This window comes from Malurus melanocephalus, unplaced genomic scaffold (assembly GCF_030028575.1).
Source record: "Malurus melanocephalus ecotype Western Australia unplaced genomic scaffold, MMel_1.1 scaffold_228, whole genome shotgun sequence".
Classification (NCBI taxonomy): domain Eukaryota; kingdom Metazoa; phylum Chordata; class Aves; order Passeriformes; family Maluridae; genus Malurus; species Malurus melanocephalus.
Window position 1 is genome coordinate 852,217 of NW_026623460.1, and position 22,904 is coordinate 875,120.

At 35.2% G+C, this 22,904-nt stretch overlaps 1 protein-coding gene across 1 annotated transcript in view; it reads left to right on the forward strand.

Moving 5' to 3' along the window:
- SHOC1 (shortage in chiasmata 1) overlaps nt 1-22,904 on the forward strand; it is a 46,280-nt gene that overhangs the window by 12,924 nt on the left and 10,452 nt on the right. Inside the window, exons 9-20 of the mRNA XM_057374555.1 lie at nt 2,196-2,325; nt 3,125-3,219; nt 4,182-4,424; nt 5,530-5,976; nt 8,281-8,406; nt 9,798-9,974; nt 12,410-12,517; nt 14,107-14,294; nt 19,076-19,148; nt 20,489-20,558; nt 21,137-21,321; nt 21,823-21,928. Of these exons, the coding sequence (XP_057230538.1) occupies nt 2,196-2,325; nt 3,125-3,219; nt 4,182-4,424; nt 5,530-5,976; nt 8,281-8,406; nt 9,798-9,974; nt 12,410-12,517; nt 14,107-14,294; nt 19,076-19,148; nt 20,489-20,558; nt 21,137-21,321; nt 21,823-21,928 (1,948 nt within the window). The remainder of the gene's footprint in view (nt 1-2,195; nt 2,326-3,124; nt 3,220-4,181; nt 4,425-5,529; nt 5,977-8,280; nt 8,407-9,797; nt 9,975-12,409; nt 12,518-14,106; nt 14,295-19,075; nt 19,149-20,488; nt 20,559-21,136; nt 21,322-21,822; nt 21,929-22,904) is intronic.

Here is a 22,904-nt window from a genome sequence, read left to right on the forward strand (position 1 = left end):
ATCAGTTCAAAGTGTCTGGTATAAAAGCTCAATGGAAACAGACTAAGTTCCACCAAGATAAAGTTTAACTTATTTTCCATCTGGAGATTATTGTCTGGCATGATAAACTGTAATCTGTGTCTAGTCGGCTATCTGACTGTTCTTTCCTTCTAAAGCTTGAAAGCAGGAGAGGCCTGAGTGCAGTAGATCTAGGCAGTTTGGGATTCTTCTCCTGTATGTAGTAATGATAAATTGACTGTCATCTTCTGTAGGATATTGTCCATTCTTCTGCAGTAGAGGAGTAGTCAAGCTATCTTGAATTGTCTTTTAGAGAAAGTGACTGCATCCATCTTTATTACCAGTTGCTATCTTAACTCTGCTGTTGCATCAGTCAAAACTAATTGTTGGGGCACAATCAACTTCCATCACTCTCTTTCTCTTTTTTTTTTTTTTTTTTTTTTTTTTTAAGGATAGGCTTAGATCTATAGGATAGAGATCTACAAACCTGTGCAAACACCACTAAGATACAGCTTGCTAACAGAAGTTTCTGTGCTGGGTGTCAAATTTCAACATCTGGCAGTCTTCTCCTTCTAATTAATTTTGCTGTTTATGAGTTACCACAAGAGAAAAGTTTGCTTGGACTCAGAGAAGAAGCAATCATAAAATAATAGCATTTTCTTTGAACATGTCATTGTTTGCCTTTCTCTAGCCATTGGGTTTGTGTAAAAAAGCATTAGGAGACAAGATAGTTCTCTGTGTCAGCAATGTTCTGAGCAGGGGAATTTACTCTGAGTGTTGGCAGAGTTTAACTAATGCAGCTGATCAAAAAATTCCAGTCTCAAAGGCAAAAATAGCTTGACGAGAACAAATACAAATAGTATTGCTCAAAGAGARAGAATAGTTCTTGTTAGATATAGCAGGTATTTTTGCTGTCCTGAGATCAGCTCCTATCCTGTTCTAGTTAAGTTGTAAAATTATTTCTCCCCACAAAACCAGTTTGTGAACTGAAGTTTACTGAGCCTGTTTTGTTCTACGTAAGTGAGAAAGAAGTTACACTGATTGGAAGTGTGTTGCCTTCTTTTGTATCCACTTTCATTTCTTACCTTTTTTTTCTGCTTTTCTGGTGTGTTTGTGTGTTCTTTGGTGTTCTGACACTGTCCCTTGCCCTTCCTTCCCTTTTTGCCTCACAGTTGGCTTGTTAGGTCCTTCAGGGAGAAGCTGTGGGCAGCTGGGCACGTGACTGATTCATAGCCTGCTTTGTGCCAGTTGGCCAAGCAATGTGTGCTTGGTGATTGCATCTACTTACTGCCTGGTGKAATGAATAGGGAATTCATTACAAGTGTTCTTCCTTTTGGAGGCACTGATTTATTCACAATTTTTCTGCCTTAGTTTTCACACTATATGGAACARCTGTGGTTTTTGTGATTTCTGCTTTCTGGTTAGAAGAATGCCAGAGAGATGAATACCAGGGAAATCATGTAAACCACCAAAATCAAGGAAGGTGCAAATTCCCAATAAGATTTGAATAAAACTCAATAATCATTAGTATGTCCACCTTTAATATGATTGGCAAAAAAAACCCCAAGAAGTATGTTTAAAATGATTTGCAGAGGAGTTTTAACGTGTCAGGTTTGTTTGTTTACCTCTTAAAAAAAAAAAAAAAAAAAAAAAAAAAAAACAACTCGTTTAATTAATTTCAGTGATCACCCCTAGAAATTTCTATGAGTACTAGTTCTGCTTGAAAGAGTAGTCTTGGCTTTAAAATCCTGACTGTTTCTGAAGTTCCTGAGGCCATTCTTGCAGCCATTCTTACAGAATCTTATGGGCACCACAGTATTGTCCATAGTCTCTCTCCCACCTAATTAACTTCATTTATGGAGGAAATATCTAAGAAGGCCAACAGGCATGAATATCAAAACCTCATMCATGGTAGCTGATGATTTAATTATRAAAATAATYTTATATGTGAAGCATATGTAGCCAGAACTACATTAAAGGAGTGTGATCTACCYATTGTTATCCCAAAACTKTCTGGAAATTAGATGTGAAGAGTTTGGGGTATATTATCTTAGTGAATTGTCCCATGAAAATATTTTATATTTTAATCCAAAAGTTCACTAGTGTAAAACTTGTAAGCATTATGTATTTCATTCACAAGTAGCTTTGTGATTTTCATTTTTTATTTTCGTTTTGGCTGGGCTTTATGCAATTTCCAGCTGAATATATTCCATATTTGAAAGATGAAATGGAAGTGCCTTTAACTCCTCCATGCAGACAACAAAGATCATGGGGTAATTTTCTGTGCGGAGGACTTCAAGAAGAACCTATTTCTCTCTCTGATCACAGGTAATGAAACCTTGGTAGTGAAAAATTCTGACATAAATCATCTAAATCATAAGCCCTCAAAATTACTGAAAAAATAACTTTGGTGTATTTATGAATTGGTACTTACATCCTTTGAGCTCCGTATATATTGTGTTTTGTGTGAAAGAGTTATGGAACGCACAATCCATATCTGTGGTTTTCCAGGGGAGCCTGAAAAAAAAAGCTTTTGTAGATCTCTTTGGGGGGATTTAATAGCCTGAAAATCTACTCTCCTTTTTGCAGTAGACAACAATAAATACTTTAAAATATTTATAAAATAGTTGCATGATTTATACCTATCACAAATATGTATGTTGCACAAGTATCACCTGCAAAATGTCCAGAAGAGCTGTAGTAAGAATGTAATTGTCTGTGTTTTGGGAATATCCTCCAAGAGTAAATTTCAGGCTTTTTCATGCTTACATGGAATTAGGATTGCTTCACTGTCTCCTTCTCATCTTGTTTGAGACAATTTTTTGCCTTGCTGTCTTTCTAACATAGGCAGAAAGAATTTCAATAACTCTTTGGGGTGGGAACCACAGTCAAGACAGAATGCTCACTCARTGCTGCCTTACTTTATTACCCATCCTTGATGGCTCCTCTCTTTCCTGTTGTCCTCTGTATGGATGGGAAAAAATGTTAATGAACGAGTAAATGAATGAATGAATTCAAAATTTAAAAACAAAGTACATCTTTAAAAGATAGTTTTATATAAACCAAAATGCAACTGATGATGCTAAACTTCATACCTGCAAGTCTTTTTTTTTTATGTTCTTCGTAGTATTTTGATTGCAGAGCCCTCTAGGGAATGCTTAGAATCTTTGGTATGGCAATCAGAGAAGTATCGGGATAATATGAGCTCTCTTTTGCTTGTCGGTAAGGATTTCTAATTGATGATCAGTTTTTAATTGATATTTACAAGTTTCATGTACATGGAGAAATACAACAGAAAAGATGTTATATTACAGAGCACATATTTTGAGCCACTGAAGTTTATCTAGTTAGTTTAACCCTCTGAAGTCTGTATTAGGTGATTATTTTAGTACGTATAAAAAGTTACTATGRCAACATAGTTGGTATGTGATATATCTTTCTGTGGAGGTCATTTGAATTAAGTTTTATTATGACAATGTTCACTACTATTATATACAATAACTGGTAACTGAAATTTGGTAATCTGTGTGCTATTTTCCCTTAGATAATATTTCAAAATATTGTATCAGTCAATAGAAAAGTTACTGGAAAACAATATTACAACTTCACAAGAGTAGAAGAGAAGTAGACTATACAAAAATGAGCTGCAGGCACTTCATGAAAGCACCAGAATATGCATTACAACTTTTCTTTCATTTAATTTTATTTGCCTTCATTTTACAAGTGTCAGGWTTAAGTTGTTTCTATTGACTTGATATGTTGTCCAATTCATTTGTACATTGATTTATAGTTGAAAATAATGTAGGGTATGCTTGTTACTATTTCAATTAATTTTTTTTTCAGGTAAGGATTATGATAAATCTTTGTAACCATGACAATAATGCATGGATTATGAACAAAACAATTTTTTACCTTAGTAATGCAGCTCCACATSTATAGATCTGAGAAAAATTAAGTCCCCACTCCCGTTACTCATGGAACTCAGAAACAGCACACTTGCTGTGATAATGTTAACTGCTTTGCTTTTAAATCTATTRATGAACACAGAGTAACAAATGGAAGTATGAATAACAGATATATATAGCAGGTCACCAGTACTTGGGTGTTTTCATTTCCAAAATGACATTCTGTTTTCCTCTTTCTAGATTATTAATATTATATRTTAATTTCTGGTTCTTTTGCAGAGCATCCGGCTGCTAACCTTGTGCATCAGCGTCATTCACTGACAGAGCTGCAGAAAAAGCTGGCAGTTGAGGTTGAGGCACCAATGCTTAGCTCACTGAAGGAGGGCTGGTGGCTTCATATGGGTTTACATCCTGCAGCTATAGACGTTTTCGAGCAATTAAATACAGAGGGCAGTAACCCAAACAGTCTGCTTCCTACAGAAGTGGAAACATTTACAAAATTTACATCTTACCAAATAGAAAGTAAGTATCTTCTTTTTTTAAAAGTGTTGAAAAGGCAAAGATAGATACTTTAACAGTGAATCATCCAGGGAGTTACATATCTCCAAGAACAAGGGAAATTGTGTGTTATTCTTAAGGATGAAATGTTATATAACTAAATGAAGGAACGGCACTSCTGCAATTAAGGAGTACTTACACTAACTTAGAAGAAATTGTAGGAACAATAGTGTTTAACTACAGAAAGTTATCTTTTCTGGTACTGTGCATATGAAGAGTAGCCTCCACCAGTCGTACCATTTTTTACTAAAATTGTTTCATACAGGAGAACTTCTTAAGAATAGTTTTGTATTGGAAAGTTTTAATAAAGCAGATATTCACATAGTGCTACCTGTACCAGTTCAGTGTGAGGAGWGTGTTACAGTGAAAATTCTGTATTTTGTGATATTGTAGAGGGGTTTTTTTATGCAGACTATTTTAAATTTGAACAGCTCATAACTTCAGAATTTCTCATGGACCCTTTTGCATAATTATAATCAAGCTTCAACAGAAAATGCAGTAAGTTATTTGGATTTTGTTCTGTAACTATGGCCAGACTGCAAGGCACCAGTTGTAGTTTTAGAACTCCAAGGATTGACAGTGAAATGATATATTGTGCAACAAATAGAAACAGCTCATGCAGTAACACTCCTAATTAAGTGCCTTTTAGATTTCCATAATACTTTAGCTACTTTGTTACAGATGGCTGTGCAGCTACTATGCAAAAAAGCTGCAATTCTAATGACCCGTATCTTCAGAGAGGGCATTCTTTTTTGCCTCGAAAAACAAACAAAAAGTTCTATTTTTCTTCCTGATGAAATGCGTTGTGTCCCTCTTCCTAGAAGTCTATCACTTAGTACCATATAGATGGTGAAAACTGCAAACAATAGCGTGACTGTGTCTCAATATTGGCATTTTTACTTAGGATTAGTCAGTGCAAGTTTTCTAAAAAAGGGTCTTAGYGATCTGGGAAGGTAGCAAAATTTTAAAAAATGCCCTCTCTACAAACCATCCAAAGTCTTTCACTCCAAAGAGGAGAGAGGAATGAAAAAGTTTATGTTGCAGCAAAGACAATTATTTAATGTTTCAGGATGGCTTGAAGAGATGAATGCTGTGCCAAACCAAGAGCTGCTTTCTGCTGAAAGACATCAGTCAGAGAAAGTCATTAATCCTGACTTGTCACTGCAGACTCAAAGGCAGTGCTCTGCCCTGAGCACAGTGTCATCTGTCAAAATKCAAAGCACAAATACATCTGTGAAAGAGCTTACTGGAGGAAATAYCAGCAAGATTAAGACAGAAGAGGCAATTTGTTTCTTGAAGCAAGAAAAGAAACCCCCCAGACCATMTGAATCAGACAGSTGTAAAGATGTGTCTTCTAAACTAGACAAATCATCCTGTAGTGAAAAGCCTGCATCACTTGCACTCACTTCTAAATGGGCCAGTGATGATTCTGATCTRAACAACTTTATCATGATGAGATCTAAACATACAGTTACCCAAAGAGAGGAAAAATATTTTATAGATGGACCTGAAAAAGGTATGTGAACCACTTTATTCTGCCATTTTTCTGGATTTAAGTCTTCTCTATTTTACCAGTTACAATAGGTGCTAGTTCATCCTAGTGGATTTATAGATTAAAAAAATATTTGAAGTAAATTGGCAACATTTTTATGGTCTTAAATGTAGCTGAATTTTTAGCTAAGTATCTTACTTTTGTTGTTTTCCTAAAGCTATGTTAGAGGATTTTGGTTGGTTGGTTCACTTGCAATACAGGATGTGCTCTATTTTTGGAATGGGGTTTTTTGTGTTGGAAGTGGTATTTCATAAAATAAATATTTGAGTTTATTTCTGTTCTGATGCAGTAACTCTAAATGGTACTTACTTCAGAAGATCTCTTCTATCCATATGTTCTGAATTGGATCTCCTGGGCACTTTGGAGAAGTAGTAATTGTCAAATTCGTTGTAGTAATCATGTAGTAAATATCAGTAGTCTGTTGTACATTTGAGTTGTTCATTTGAGTCAGTTACCTTGATGCAAACCCCATCAAACAATGAAACAGAACAGCTATTAGGGAAAACAGAAATTTTTTGGTGGGGCTGTTCTTATTGATGCAGTGCTTAGGAAAGTATATCAGGCCATGTGTTCAGCATTGCAAGAATACAAAATAGCAGAGAAAAAAGAAGTAGAAGAGATYTTTTTATTTGTTTTTCTAAATAAATATCTGATATAAAGTACCAGGTGACAGTTGGCATACTTTAAAATTAACTTTTCAGGATAAAATTACATGTAAAAAAGAATATTTAAAATTTTTTTTGGACTTCTGTGTCAGGATTTTGACAATAACTTCTATCTGTGCTTCAGTTAAATATCCCAGCRTTTAAAAACATTGTTACATAAAAGCCTCAGAAATAATTCCTGTTTAATTGCAAGCTTATATAATCTTTTGGATGTAATTATTTCTTGGTAAAATTCATSTGTTTCTGACATTGTCAGAGGTGTATAAAATATTTAATGGCATCAGAAAGTAATAATCCACATTTATAAGAGACTGATGTAGCTGAGGTTTTATGCTGCCATCTAGTGAACTCTGATGAGAATTGCTTCGCTTACATGGAATCCAAATGTAGTGAGAAACGACTTCCCATTCACGAATAGATTTGGGGAGGTTTAAGTAGGTCAAATGCAGATTAGAATGTGTTTACAGGTAAGACGCCGGTGTTGCAGATCAGTTACACCTGATATATAGACAATCCATTAAAATGCGASGGTCTGTGATAAGCCATGCCATGTAGAAATGTTATAAATCATGGCATACTTCTGCAATAATGGAAAGTTTTTATTAAGGGTCATTYTAAATCTATCTAAAAATCAGAAATGCCAGCACTTCTTGTGGTAATGCTACTACAACTCTTCATTATTTGACTTATTMTTTAAAGGTATTACTATGTGTAATATTTCGTTTATAAAATTCATGGGAGGGAAGTAGTAGAAACAATTCAATGATCCAATTTTGAACCCCAGATAGATTTTCAAAAGCAGGAGGACTTTATAAGTTAGGTAGAGTAAAAAGTTCTCCTAAGAATGATTAGTTTGTTTTCTGAGGAAGTAGACATTCTTAAGTAGAAAAAATCTTGAATATTTAGAAGACAACTATTCAAGAAGAATCCCTCTCAGAAAAAAATATTCAGAAATAAAGAGATAGAARAAGCTTTGTGGAAAGAAGTTGTAGCTCATGCTTCAGGATTTATCAGGAAGAAGGGAAGGCCACTTAGAAATACTAACAAGTAAAAGATAGCTAGAAGATGGGAGAAAAATTATTTTCAATATGCAATTCTTTTTCTCTTCCATATTTTTTTCCCCATTTGTAGYTTCCATGTTCCTTCTGCATGGCTTACACTATCTAAACTCTTCTAGTCACATTCACTGAGGTTTTTTTCATAGCTCCTTATGGTCAGACTTTTCTCTCATACCAGTTTTTACTCTATATAAAGACATATATGAGCTTTCCATGGAGCTATATTATAGGGTGGTAGTACCAGCTCCTTAATTTTCCCAGGCCTGAATTTCTGCCCTTAGAAAGAGTGATCTGATAATGCCTGACTTCTTGGGCTGTGCAGGCAGACAGGGCCTAATATGTTTTTGTGTCTTGTGTGATTTTTATACTGTGTGAACCCCTGAAAACAATAAAGAATGCATGAAGAGAAAATGTATGTGTCAGAGAAACAACTTAATTTGGAAGTATTTTTGCATGTAAAGTCGTTTATAGAATAGTTCCCTTATTCACTGAGCTGGCTTTGTGATATTTATATCTAAATGTCCACTTGTGGTTTAATGATTTAGTGATACAACCTGAAGAGCAACGTATGCATGTTGACAAAGAGGATGATGTTGTTTGTGAGACTGTAAAAAAAGAGGAAAAACCCCAGGAGAATGAAGACAGTATCACAGTCAATATTCAAGCATCAGGTATACTGGTTTTGGATCTGCTTTACCCTCTTCCAGGTAACAAGTGACAGAACCAGAGAAAATGGCATCAAGCTCACCAGATGACATTTAATTTGATATTGGGGAAAAATTTCTGCGTTGTAGGAGTGTTCAGGCTTTGGAACAGGCTTCCCAGGCTAGTGGTAGATTCACCATTCCTGGAAGTGCAAAMAAAGCTGTGCTGGGGCGACATGGTTTAGTGCTGAGTATGGTGGTRCTGGGTTAACAGTTGAACTTAATGATCTTTGCAATTCTATGGTAAATTTTATATTAAATAGTAMTCAGAAAAATAAAGAAATTATTAGACTTAGTCACTTCTCTTCGTGATTGCAAGTATTGTGAGTAGGCGATTTTTATTTTGACAGAGAGGTAGGAGCAGGCTATGAAGTTCCATCTTAAAACTAAAGCCAATTGCAGGCAAAGTAAAATGAGTAACTYGAACTTTGATTTATGTCTGATCTAAATTAGCAGGCATGAAATCTCGTAATACCAATCAGTACCTTCCATTTATTATTCTGCATATTTTTCTTTGACAGAGTAAATGGGAATTGGAGGTGGAAGAGTTCATTTTGATAGGGAAGGTCTTTAATACAAGAAAATCAACAATGGATTTCTCTCATACATGACTGAGCCTTACCCCATGAATTCTGGCTGTTGTACAAGGCAATGTATCAAAAAACACAACTGACAACACATTTCTCATGCAGTAGAAATAGTAGAGGAGAACATAGAAAATATTTATCCAAGCTATTTTACAGTCTCAAACTGAAAATACCCAAGTGCTAGGAAGTTGTAGGCCTAGCACAGATCACTTTGGTTTTCCATGGGAATGCATTCATTCCAATCATATGCTTAGTGGTGAAAAAGCAGTGAAACCAGCGAAAGAGTAGAGTTGTATTTTCATCTGTTCCTATCAGAGATGAGATCTTAACTATAAGCTTAATTTTTAGTTATTTTTTTCTAATAAGTTTTGAAGCAAGACTCCTTTAAAGCAGTTGGGGAAAAAATAAGCTTTTCTGCAGTCAAAACAAAAATTAGCATTTGAAAAATTACTACAAGGTAGAAGCAGGCTGTAGAACAATTGAATAGTAGAAGATTCTTAGTGTGAGGCACAGGAGTAGAAAATCCTAAATTCTTGTCATGGAGTTTGAACACGTAATGAAATTCATGCAACGATGTGGTTGCCTGTTGTGAGGATTTCTACCGCTCTGCTCCGGAGGCTCTGTGGCAGCAACATTTTTTCCATTAATGTTGCAGCTTACATSAACAAGATTAAGTTGTTGAGGTTTTGCTAGGTCCTTTGAATATTCTTATCCAGTAGTGATATATGAAACCAAGCTTTAYTATTATATTTTGTTCGTTGTGTTCTCCAGAAAGCCAATGCCAGGCATACTGCCTGCTGGAAGAAGCAGCCATTCCTGTACTAAAAGATTTGACACAAATGGGTGTACTTGCTTCTGTTACTTGGAGCTTTGACACTGTTAAATTCGATCATACACGATTTTTCTTGAAACAGCAAGAGAAAGTGCTGTGTGATAATTTTAAACAAGGTATGTCTTTTAAAAAACATCTGTTTTTCTTTAAAATTAATACAGATTTAATTGGTGACATCTTCAAATTGGTTGAAGATGTTTTATAAATTAATGTAAGGCTTTTAACAGTTGAGTTACAACAATTGATTTCCTCTTATATTTCAAAAATATCTCCTTGRTGTTCGACGTTACATTAATTAACTTCAATATTGTAATGCAAAAGTATTCTAATTTGATTTMATTTTAAAATATATTTGATTACTTTAGAAATATTGTTTCTATAGCAAACAATATTTTTTTTTCATGGCAGATTTTAAAATTAAGMGTTGTCTGTGTGGTTTTGTTGTTTCTTTTCCTTTAGTAGCTGTATTTTGTCACACCTCCATGATGCCTAATACTATGCCCATGTTAAAAATGAGGAGGAAAAAATCCATAATAATTTGGTTTCTGTCTGACTTCGCATCTCTCCTACGTGGCATATGAAAGCCTGAGAAACCCAGAAAAATTAAAAGGAAAGTCAGCAAAGTTAGTGACCCCTTACAAAGATTTTTGACTATAAAGAGAGATTCAGGAAAATTTCACAACAAAATAGGGACTGTGTTGGAGTAACATGTAGAAAGTTATAAGGTATTTTGGGTTGTTTTTTGAGTTGTACAGCTCATAGTTGAGAACTAGCTGTAAGGACAACAAAATAGGCTCTCTACTACCTGCCACATTTCTATATAATGTCACAAATTATACAAGAAACTCTTGCAGTCTCAACTTCATTACTTTCTGTGCTGATTGTATTTTTCTCAAAGTAAACATTAATGGTCATGAAACCACAAATGAGAAAGAAGGCAAACAAAAAGAAAGAATGGTTGGCCCTGCAGAATGACAGCCTGTGATCTGTAGCATTACTATATTAAAATTGTCAGCCAGCAGTGTTCTCTTCATGTGAAGGARCTTACAACACAGTAAACACCATCTTCACAAACATGAGGGAAAAACATGKTATCTATATTTGTATCTGTGAATCACAGAAAGGAAAACACTGGTGAGAAAACTACAGAGAATTACTTCTGCTTCTCTGAATCCAGGAAAAAAATGTAAGACTGCATTTTAATTCAAGTTTAATTTAAGAAAATTTTTRTCCTTTCAATTGCTATAGAAATCACATTTTTCCCCAACTAAAGAAGCAGAATGAAATAAAAACCTTCTTGGTGGAAGTATGTGGAAACAAAGAAGAAAATATCCCATTCATTTCTGATAAATGTTTCTCTATCTCCTTAGGAGATTTCAAAATCTTCCTGGTAACATTCTTTTTTATTTCCTTCCTGGTTTAAAATAGTTTCACAATATCCAATCTTATTCTAATTTACTCCATAGTATGCTGGTGTTTTTCCTCCTTAATGCTCTAGTGAATATGGAAAATAATCACTGTGATGATAGTGATTTATTAGCAGATTATTGTTCACCAAGTRCTGTAGTCTTTCATCATAAAATGGTTTCTTTCTCTGTTTCTAAATGACCTGTATTCCTCACTGAGTTTTTATAGTGATTGGTGTCAAGAACTGGACGTAGTCCTTCAGTTTCAGCACCTTCACTAACAGAGGTGAACTGTCACTTTCTGTCTTTTGATGAGAGTAATTCCAAGATCTTTGCCTTTCATGCTGTTTCCAGCTGTATCTTCTGTTTGTGTCCTTAAGTTGATTTTTTCCTTCCCAAAAGCTTTGTTTGTCCTTTTAAATTAAAAATTATGTTAATCCCAGTACRCAGAACTACATACTATTATCCTCCTAGAATACACCTTCAGCTGTAGTAATTYGTTCTTTATCTTCTGCAACCATTTTTACCATCTTTAGAAGTATGTGTTTACTCTGCTATTACTTACTCTGCAGTGGAGTTTTCAAAAATTCAGGTTTATGATAATGAACTGCACCATTACATGTGTACAATTCCCAGAAATATCTGCTGTCTCCAGACTAGAAATTCATTCCTGTTCAATCAAGTCCTAAAATATATATTGAAAATGGATACACAATAAAGAAAAGGAAGCCCATAAATTGTTTGATTCACATGGGTCTAAGAAGAAGTAAATGTCATCCAGATTTACCTTCTTGACAGTGAAAATTCTCATCATGAGAGGTTAATTAGGTGTAGAGAATTGCCACAYTAAAATCAGTACCACAAAGTGATTTTAATTATAAGCCCCAGGGAATTGTAATCTCCTCCTTCTGCAAATACCATGTATCTGTACACACCTTTCAGAAATGCTTCCCTGTGTGCCACTTGCCCAGATGTCATGGGAAAAGTTATGYTGTATCATAAGCTATTTGGCAATACCACGAGATCTGAAGGTTAATCTTTGAATGTTACCTATGTTTGAGTGTGTTTAATGAAAATGCTTATATACCATGATCTTTTAATCTGATTAYATATACAGAATGTGATTTCTGAAATTCTTTGTAAAGGTAAAGTAGATGAGAAGGAGATCATGCTGTTCAGGCACGCTGCTCTGGTACACCTGCTGGTGACAGTTCGAGATCTGCTACTAACCTGTGGCTTGGACACAGCACTAGGTTTGTTTTCAGCACTGAGTAATGATATCCAGAAACTCAAAGCTTTGTGTGTGTTCTGCAGACCATCCATCATGTTTGTGGCTGTGACTCTTTGCCATTGGAGTGTTCATGACTAATACACTGCTGTTTATGTTGTTCCATGTATTTGTAAGACACATTTATACAAACATCCACAAATATATAATGTATTGCCTTGTACCTCAGAATGACAAAATTTCATTCAAATCTCTGTGTAGAAACTGAGGAACATGCAAAAATGGCAGGTCCTTTTCTATTTGCCATCTATCTTTTGCAAGTGTGGAACACTTTTCACCTAAAAAATATACTTAGGCATCTTGGAAACGAGGTACTTTAATCTGAGGGCATATTAAGCATAATCTCAGATGTCCTATAATATATCATGAGGCAGGAAATTTGAAGTTACAACACTTACATAGAAGCGCTTTTTTGAGCTTTTCTGGTCTTGTGCTATTCAGATTTGGAATATGAAAAATACACTGTAGCCCAGTTTAATGCCTGAAATGGTAATCCTGAGCTTTTCAAATGCCCACAGTTGTGTATTGTGAACTTTCAGATAGCTCCATCAGGATAGATCTGTAAGAAGTTGAAGTCAGTGTTCATGAATGCCTTAGGAAAGTCAGACTCACTCAATTGGAGATAAAGTTGCTTCAGAGCATCTAGCTTCAGTCTGAACTAGATGGTGTTTCCTTAAAATTGATGTAAAATKGAAAATATCTGCCATAAACTGAATTGTAGGGAAAATAAATTGTTTTGTATTTCCTTAAATATTTCTAGAAATAAGAGTAGGAAGAAGAATCGAGAATGAAATTGTAAGTAGAATTCTAAGTAAAATTCTTTTCCATCATTACTATAAACAAGCTAGAACGATCAGAGGAAGATAAATGAGCATTTCTTCCTCCACTGCTTATTGCAGCAGAAGCACTCCAGGGTGATATTTCAGAATTACRAAAGTATCTGTTTCCAAACTTGAGCAACAGCTCACACAGTACAAATGAATGAGATCTGAAAGAAAATTCGAAAATTGAGCCAGATACCAAGCAGGCCTTGTAATCTTCACTCTTGTGGTGGTGTACTGTGTGATTCTTCAAACAGTTACCTTATATGTATTTTTTCTTTATACATTTACGCATAACCCCCGCATTGTTCACCATTTATGCACAGAAGGCATCAGAGTTGAGAATATCTGTGATAATTTATTGACTGGTAAATGCACAGGACAAAAAAGATTTAGACAATGGTGATAGAAATACTGTTGTTATTTAGTATAAGTAGTACAGATCAGTTAAATAGAACTGTGTTGTTGCTAGGATTTGAAGCTTTAGGATGCAATCTAGTACAATTCTAGCTGGAATTATACAGCAGATACCACAAAAAGTATACAGCAGTTTTATAAAAGCCATTTATATACATGATTAGTGGTCATAGTCTCTTTCCATACTGGGTAACCATTAAATTTTTGTCAGTTTTTGTGGCTTTAATGAGATTTTAAATTGATGTGCAGATTAAATGCGATGTTGTACAATTGTCTTTAGTCACTGCAATTACTTCTTCTGTTGCTTTGTTAACAGGTTATTTGTCCAAGGCAAAGGATATCTACAAAAACATCTTAGAATCCTGTTTGAATAAAATCTGGAGACARCTGAAGATTGTACAGTATAGCAGCCAGAAAAAGCATGAAACACATCCTAAAATAACAGCACTTCAGCGCGAAATGTTAAATTGGATGAAAAATTATGGAGAGAAACACAATGATAAGGTTAACAAACAATGTAACCYTTTCTCTAAGCAAACAAAACTCTTTCAGATTATGTGAATAATTGCAATTCTATCTTTTAACAAGGGGTGGTTTATGCAAAAAAAAAAAAACCTCTTAATTACCACACAGTAACTATTAAATAAAGGTAACAAATTTTAAGAGCTCTGTAACAGCCGTACAAAYGTCTGAGCAAATCTCCCCTTGTGGTATGTGTGAAAGAAGATGCAAAAGAGTTTCAACATTGCCAGGGCTTTCTCTTGTTGCAGGTGATTTTGTTTTCCTGGTAAGTATATTGTATCACACCAGTCACTGAAAATTGCAGTAGAAAGCCTCAATCATCTGACACAGAGAGAATCATAGCACAARTCATGATTGTGTGCTTGTAAACATTACTTTTAACACACATTCACTGAGGAGTGTATGGGTGYTGTTATCCAGAGATAACCTCTGATAACCAGTGAATCAGGCCAACCTCCTGATGTTTGAATTATATAAGAAGCAAATATCCATGAATGATAGTTTTTGGATGGAAGATAGAGTTTTGGAGTATATTCAAATTATCTGAAGTTGTTCTTTTCTGGATATGTGAATATTTTGGGTGATACGACAACTGGAAAACACCACTTTCCTTTGCAGAATATTTAATATTTCTTTACAGAATACTGATCACATTAGGAAACACACAGAACAAAATACACAGTGTTTAAAGTATCCTAGCTGTTTGGAATAGAATTTATGCTGCTAAACACAGCCAAAAAGTATCTTSAAGTTTACTTTAGCTTCTTTCCATACTTCACTTCCTGGAGTTTTATTGTTCTGTGTTTCTGTTAAGAGTTGCAGTACAGGCTCTGAGCATCTTTTGATTGCTCAGATTGATTAAATTGAGTAAATTAATAAAAAATTTGATTAAGTTTTGCTCGGATGAACAATATAGCAGATTATTATTCACCTTTTTGGAATTTAAAATTTAAATGATGCAACAAAAAAATAAAATGATGCCACTTGTCTTGTTGTCTGTCCTTCAACAAGACACACTAAGATGATTTTGCATCATCTTATTCTTCCTAACAGTAACCCATTTCTCTTTGTGATGGTAGGGTTATGTTGTACTAGGAGGCATAGGAGAACTTTGTTATCTTGATATCAGCTCAGTGACAATTTGGCTTTTCTTTTGAACTCCACCAGATGTGATTTATAAAAATTTTTAGCTATGATTCCTGAGTTTTCCTTGCTTGACTTAGTCATGCACACATAACCATGCAATGTAAGACTGTATATTATTTTATTCACTATTATTAGTTGTTTAGTGAYTCCTAGCATTCAGATTCAGGTTTCAATGAGTAAGAATAGGTAGAAGGAGTATTCCAGTTTTAATAAGAGGTAAAAGTGATATTCAATAAACTATTTACTGTTCTGTCATATGACATCAGWATCAGTTAATATGGTGTGAAATATGATAATCTCATTATCCTTTTATTAACCAAAGTTGTTATTCATGCAGGATTGCAATGGAATATTTCCTTTGTCAGAAAGAAGTTACTGCTGGTGAAAAAAAAAAAAAAAACAAAACTGAATTTTGCACCTTATTTCATTATCTTTTGTACCCATGATTAGAGAGAACATGACTACGAATTTCATCTGGCTCACGTGAAAAATAATGAGTCTGCTGTTGAGCTGTGTGTGGAAAAGTGGGTCTACATTTTAAAATGCAGTTGTCCAAAACTGCTTATAAAGGTGCCGWTGGATTGTTGAGTGGCTGTTCTGTCCGCCTACTTACGGAAATTGAAATCTGCCTTATGGTTGTCTCACCAGAAATTTTCTGACAAGATCTAACATGCTTTTAATATTTACACATATAATTATCTTGTGTAAGTGTTAGGAGTCAGGCAATGCTATGGGCCTTCTTAAAAATCTTATTCTGTGTACCCCATGAAAAGTTGCATAAATGGCATAAAATTTCAGAGATCATACTGTCAGAAAGTACGGTGTAAATCCTGCATGTTGGTACATGTTCTTCTTTATATACTTCATGTAGCATGAGTTTAGTTTGTATCCGTTGAAATGATGGACAAGACAAACACTCTGGTGGTGATTCTTRATACCGTGTCAGTTTTGTAGATTCTAAACCTTTCTGACATTTTTGTCTTGAACAATATTTGATGAGTCTCAGATCTCTGACAGGAACACTTTAGTGTCTCCATCTACAGATCGGAAAATCTTTCTAATTAGTTTAGCAGTACATTCAGTACCTCCCTCTGGTACATCAGTACATTGCAGCCTCAATTCTAGGTATCTTCAGTTTCAGTTTTGCCTCCATAAGAATAGTGTTTCTAATGTGAAAGGTCTGTCTAGTTCAACAGTAATAATGTGGTATAATATTTTTTGATAGTATCTTTCAGTAACATTTTTATTTTTAAACAAATATTCCCATTTAATATTTCTAGAGCAGCTTTATTCATAATAATAATGCATACATACACCCAAGTTCCAAGTTGATGAGAAACTTGGAGAAAAACTGCCAACAAAACTCAGACCTTGAATATGGGGAGAGCAGATTTTGGACTGATGGAGAAGCTACTTAGTAAGGTCCAGAGGAAATCTGTTTTTAAAGGAATTGTGGTCCAGGAATGCTGGTCACTTTTAAAGAGCCATCTTTTTTGAGTACAGGAGCAATTCCAAGGTGTCAAAAACAAAGGCAGAAGCCTGGCCTGGCTGAGCAAGGGTCTTCTAGAATTTAGGTGGAAAAGGAACATGTATGGATTTTATAAATTACTTATGAACAGGTGACATGAAGGGACTATAGAGGGTCTATTCCTTCCCGTGGGAAGAAAATTTATGTGGCCAAAGCTCAGTTAAAGTTCAACCTGGCCAGCAGTGTGAAGGATGAAAAAAAGGGCTTTCTAAAGTAAGAGCAAAATGAGAATCAGAAACCACATTGGTTGATTGCTCAGCAAGGTTGATTATCTCTCAAATAGGGCCATAGACAAAGCAGAGACATTTAGTGCCCTCTTTTTCCTCTGTCTTCAAACCCCAGAGCCCAGTGTTAGAAAAGTGTGACTGAGGACAATGATAAACTCCCAGCTAATCCTGAGTTGGTTTGAAACTTGCTGCTCCATTTGGATGTGCACAGACCTATAGATGGSGTCTGTGAACCCCAACGGGGTTCATCCCAGGGTACTGAAGGAGCTCGAAAATGTCATTGTGGGACCTCTCTCCATTATTTTTCAACAGTCTTGGGAGTCTGGAGAGATCTCAGCTGATTGGAAGATGTTACATGTTTCAATTTTCAAGAAGGGAAAGAAGAAAGCCTCTGGTAATTACAGACCTGTCAGTCCCACTTCAGTGCCTGGGTAAAATTATAGAAAAGGTTATTCTGGGAGTTACTGAAAAACACTTGAGAGGCAACACAGTCATTGGCCGCAGCCAGCACAGGTTCACAAGAGAAAAGTGCTACTTAACAAATGTAATTTCCTTTCTTTTTCCACTTATGACAAGGTGACCCATCTAGCTGATCAAAGGAAGTCAGTGAGAGTAGTTTTTAATTTTAGCAAAGTTTTTAATACTGTRTCTCACAATGTCCTGGATGAACTGTTCATCACAAAGCTAGACAAGTCCATAGTACTGGGTTGGGTGAGCAATAGACTGATGGGTTGAGCTCAAACAATTACAGTGAATGGAATTACATCAGGCTAGTGGCCAGTAACCAGTGGTTCCCCTGGTTCCTCAGGGCTCAATTTTAAGGACAGTRCTCTTAAATGTTTTTAAAAATGGTCTGGACGTAGGAATCAAAAGTCCATTAAGTGAAGTTACTGATGATGCTGAATTAGGAGGAGCACTAGAGTCCCTTGAGGGTAGAAAGGCCTTACAGAAAAATCAGACCAGAGAGCTGTGCAGTCACCAGTTGTAGGAAATATACTGAGACCAAGTGCCAGATTCTCCCCCTGGGATGGAGTAATCATGGTTATACATACAAATTGGGAGAGAAGAGACTGGAGCCCCATGGGACAAGACTAGAATCTATGTCAATGGCAAGTTGAGCCAGCAGTGCCCTGRCAGCCAGGAGGGCCACCCGTGTCCTGGGGGATCAGGCCCAGCATGGCCAGCCGGGCAAGGGAGGGGATTGTCCCGCTCTGCTCTGACCTGGGGTGGCCTCACAGTTCTGGATGCCACAATATAAGAAGGACATCAAACTTGTCTGTTTTCTGTATCCAGAGGAGATGAACCAAGATAGTGAAGGGCCTCAAGGGCAAGAGGAGGGGCAGCTGAGGTCACTTTGCTTGTTCAGCTTGGGGCAGTGAAGGCTGAGAGGTGATTCCATCACAGCCCAGACCTTCCTCAAGCAAGGCATAAGAGAGGGAGGTCTCCTCTCTCTAGAGACCAGCAATAGGACACAAGCAACTAGAATGAAGCTGTGTCAGAGRAAGCTCAGGCACATTAGGGAAAAGATTCTTCACTGAGAGGGTGAAGAGGCTGAGAAATCTTCCCTTGAACAGACTCCTACAGAAGTGTTTAAAGCACCAAGCCTATACAAGTTCAACAAGATTTTGGACATGATCATATGGTTTAGTTTCAGGTAGTCCTGTGAGAAGCAGGGAGTTAGGCTTGATCCTTATGGCTCCCTTCCACCTTGAGATATTCTACAACTGTTGGTGTAAAAACTCCAAAGTTTTTACCATCTGTCTGTTCAATCTCATGTTTTCTATGCAAAGGAGAAGGAAATGTATGTAGGCTGAAAGAATTTTTTAACATTACTAGAGTTTCCTTTGCTTGTCTTTGTACAGATACTAATCATTACAAGGATGGACTCTGAAAGAGAAAAAGCTGCCTTCATTCACCCATTATCTAAGATAGAAGGTAAATAATTACTTTTATGTGTATTTTTTTAAATAAAAAGTGGCTGCTATTCTGTAGATTGCTACAATCCTGTTTGAATGCTGGGTGCAGGTGTTTCTCCCTTCTCTTCAGGAACCTTTCTATATACTTTTCTCACCGTTTAATATTTCCTAACTCTTTCATCAGCCTTTCTTCTTTTAACTTTATGGTCTCCTGATTAAGAGATCTTGTATAATATTTTCTGTTGCGRGAGAGTGATAGTTTGGACATGGACATCCCACTGCCTAATTACATTTGCATCTGYTGTCTTGATTGGATTGTCTCATTGTTTTTTGCTGATCATTGGYCACAAGCTTTCTTCCTTGCAAGCTTATTCAGACCAGTTAGAATTTAAAATTCTTGACTGGRTAATATGGGTACATCATATTTTGCCTTGGCTATATGTTACTAATCTTGTTTGCTAATTTGTTAAATATCAGGATAGGCTGTAGCAATCTGTAAAACTCAAGGTGAAAAAATATTATTTCCAATATCCCACCTCCCCACTGATACAAACAGCACTTTTATCGCTTCCACATTTTACCTATGAGTAATTTCTGTACAAGCTTGTTCAACACTTCAGATTCAGCTAGTAAAATTAACATGTTTCAGGAAAATTGTAATTTGAGCATGCAGTTATGTTTAGAACAAGTCACTGATTCCTTTCATAATGTTTTTTTAAAATCCATTTTCAAAAAATTCTTCTTCTATTAACATTATCAAGTGTCATGTACTGTACTGTTCTTTTGGCTTTAAAAATAAAGTTAGATTTCCCGTCCTCTTAAAAGAAGAAAGCCTGTCTTTTAGAATGTTTTGAAAGGGAGGAGGCATGTTCACAGGGCTTTTACTAATAATAATACTTCATGAAAAGTGTTTGTTTTAAGATCTTAAGACTTGGTTTCAAACACAGGTCAATCCAACAACACTTCTGACAAGAGGCACTTGTGTCATTCCAATATTCCTTCTTAGATATATCTTCCAGTTAAAGTTTCACATATGTAGAAAGTTTAAAGAAATTTGACTTAGAAAGGGGCAAATGTGCTTCCTTTTTTATTACTCTTTAATTTTTCATTTTAAGGCAATAGGGTTGTGAGTTTGTAAGACATAAAACTTGTTTTCATTACTTTTTCCTTGGTTCTAAAACATTGTGTCCAACAGTATAATACAAACTGAAATAGTGTAGGACTTCACCAAGACAGTATATGTAATATTTAATATTTAAATAATCTGTATTGTTCCACATTTGCTGCTTACTGTTATGCATTGATTCATACTCACAGAGGCTCATTTATTTCATCAGCTGTTCAATTCTTTTTAACCAGGTTTGAAAGCTGTGGATTTAAATTCTGAGAAAAAAGGAAGCCCTTTAGGTTGCAAGGAGATCATAAGCAAGTAAGTTAAATTCTTGATTTTCGAGAACAAATTCTTTAGTCAGCACTAAGGTCACTGAMACTTTAGTTACTTTTGTTCATTTCCATTGGATTTTCCAGTCTGGAGTAAATTTTTCTTATATATAAATCTATGCCTTCATTTTAGAGTGGAGACTTCTGTCCACTGTAGAAAAATACTTAGTGAAGCTCAGAGAAACTAGAACAAACAATTGTGTATTCCTTGCCTTATATTTTTCCTTTGCATGTTTTAACAAAATTTGTTTAGGGAAATATGTAGAAAAACTTTTTTTTGCATGTTATAGAARAAGGTGGTGAAAGGGCATAACAGAAAAAATGYCAAATTATGACATTTCTGGAAAATRTGAGTACTTCAAACAGATAATTGTAGGTGGAAGAGTGCAGCTTTTACTTTTTCTCTGAATTTTTAAAGGAATTGGAATTTTAGCCAGGAAGGATAAATATTTTTTTGTAAACAGACTTTGAACCATGATGTGTCAAAGTAAAACTGAGTTTATTTTGTTCTTAGAGTAATTCCACTTGCACTTAACTTTATTTATATTTTGTTGGTGTTTTTTTAAGCCTTAGTAGATATTCCTGCATTATTGTACATAATCAGCAAATTGGAGCTGACTTCCCTTGGACACACTTCTCATTAGTAATGGAATATGATTATTCRGAAAATTCTTGCTGGAAAAATCTGTGCAAAAATCTGAATGTTACTTACAAGACTTTTAAAACCACCCTCCCTGAAACAATACAAATGGGTAAGTSCTCTCCAGAATTGAAATAAACAGTTAGGCTGACGTATGAAAAGAAAACATTTTCTGTTCCCTAAAATGCTGCATTCATGTRTCTGTGACAGAGAATGAATAATACATTATTAAGGCTAAAGCTAAACCAACAGAGCTGGGTTATTTATGCAGCAAGAAAGTGTTTTTGTTTGAGTGTAAGCCTAGTTTTGGCCAGGATATAGTAGTACATGTGCGTTTATAAGAGACTTGTGCCTAGTTCACAGGTTGTTTACAGTTTCTGCAAGCTGTATCCACCCTTCCTTCTCCTCAGGGAATGTTGTAGATCAAAGGAATCTGAATTGAAACCTAATTTTGAAGAGATTCAGGAGAGTTTAATTTTGGGGGGGAAAGTCTGTAACAGACAAATTTTATTTGGGATGAATAAAAGCTGCATTTTTGAAGGGTATGCCCATTTAATCTCTCTTTAGTTTTTTGCTTATTAAACTAKTATTTTCAATATTCAAAATATTCCAGGGAATCATCATGATTCATTTCTTCTGGAAGTACCGATTCCATATGTATTTCTGACAACTGAAGGTCTTCTTAATATGCCAGATATTCTTCAGCTTTTTGAATCCAAGTGAGTGAAAACAACCTATTTCATCATATTGGTTATTTATTTTCAGATTTCCATGACATGTATATTGTCCCTACTGTATTATCTATTAGCCACCTGGCTATCAGATACATTTCTGCAATTACACTATTAGCATTTTAAGAGACAAGAAGATAATTTGTTGAAGTTGATAGCTTGTTACTAGAGATTCACACATATGTCAACCAGAATGGAATTGGGTATTTTTTTTTTATTTTTGTAATAAACAGGTACTTTTTAATCTAAACAACTTCTTTAATTGTCTGCTTTTCCCTCAAAATCACAATGTTAGCCAATTTTTTTTCTTTAATACTTCTTGGCTCTTGGAAGACTTGTTATTTAATTCTCCATAAAAATTTCTTCCAGACTTTTTGTTGTTGTTGTTTTTATCTACTGAARCTATGCTAAAACTCAAACTGAACAATAGTAAAACATCTTATTTTCTGGTGCACCACAATGTTTGGGAGAGGTTAAGTTCAAAATGAAAGCTAATTTATTCATAAAATTCAGGTCTACTATTCACTTAATATTCAAGACTGCATGATCTGAAAATTATCAGTACAACAACTACCAGGGTTGTAAATCATTGTGCTTCTTTATTATTTACTTTGACATAATTTTCTTGAATTTTGCTTTCACAGTAATAAATACATGGTAAAGCTACCTTTTATCACATGAGGGGAAAACAAAAAAACAAAAACAAAACAAACAAAAAAAANAAAAAAAAAAAAAAAAAAAAAAAAAAAAAAAAAAAAACCCCAAAAAAAAAAAAAAAAAAAAAAAAAAAAGAAACAAAGAAATAGGGACCAAAGCAGCAATGTCTCTCAAACATAGTGACAGATAGTTGATTTTACCATGTTGCTGGAGCGACATGCCAGTTTTGATCCTAGCTGTGTCCTTGAGTCACTTGTGCAGCCATTTTTGGTCTGTGTCTAATTACAGTTCATGGGGGAAAAAATGT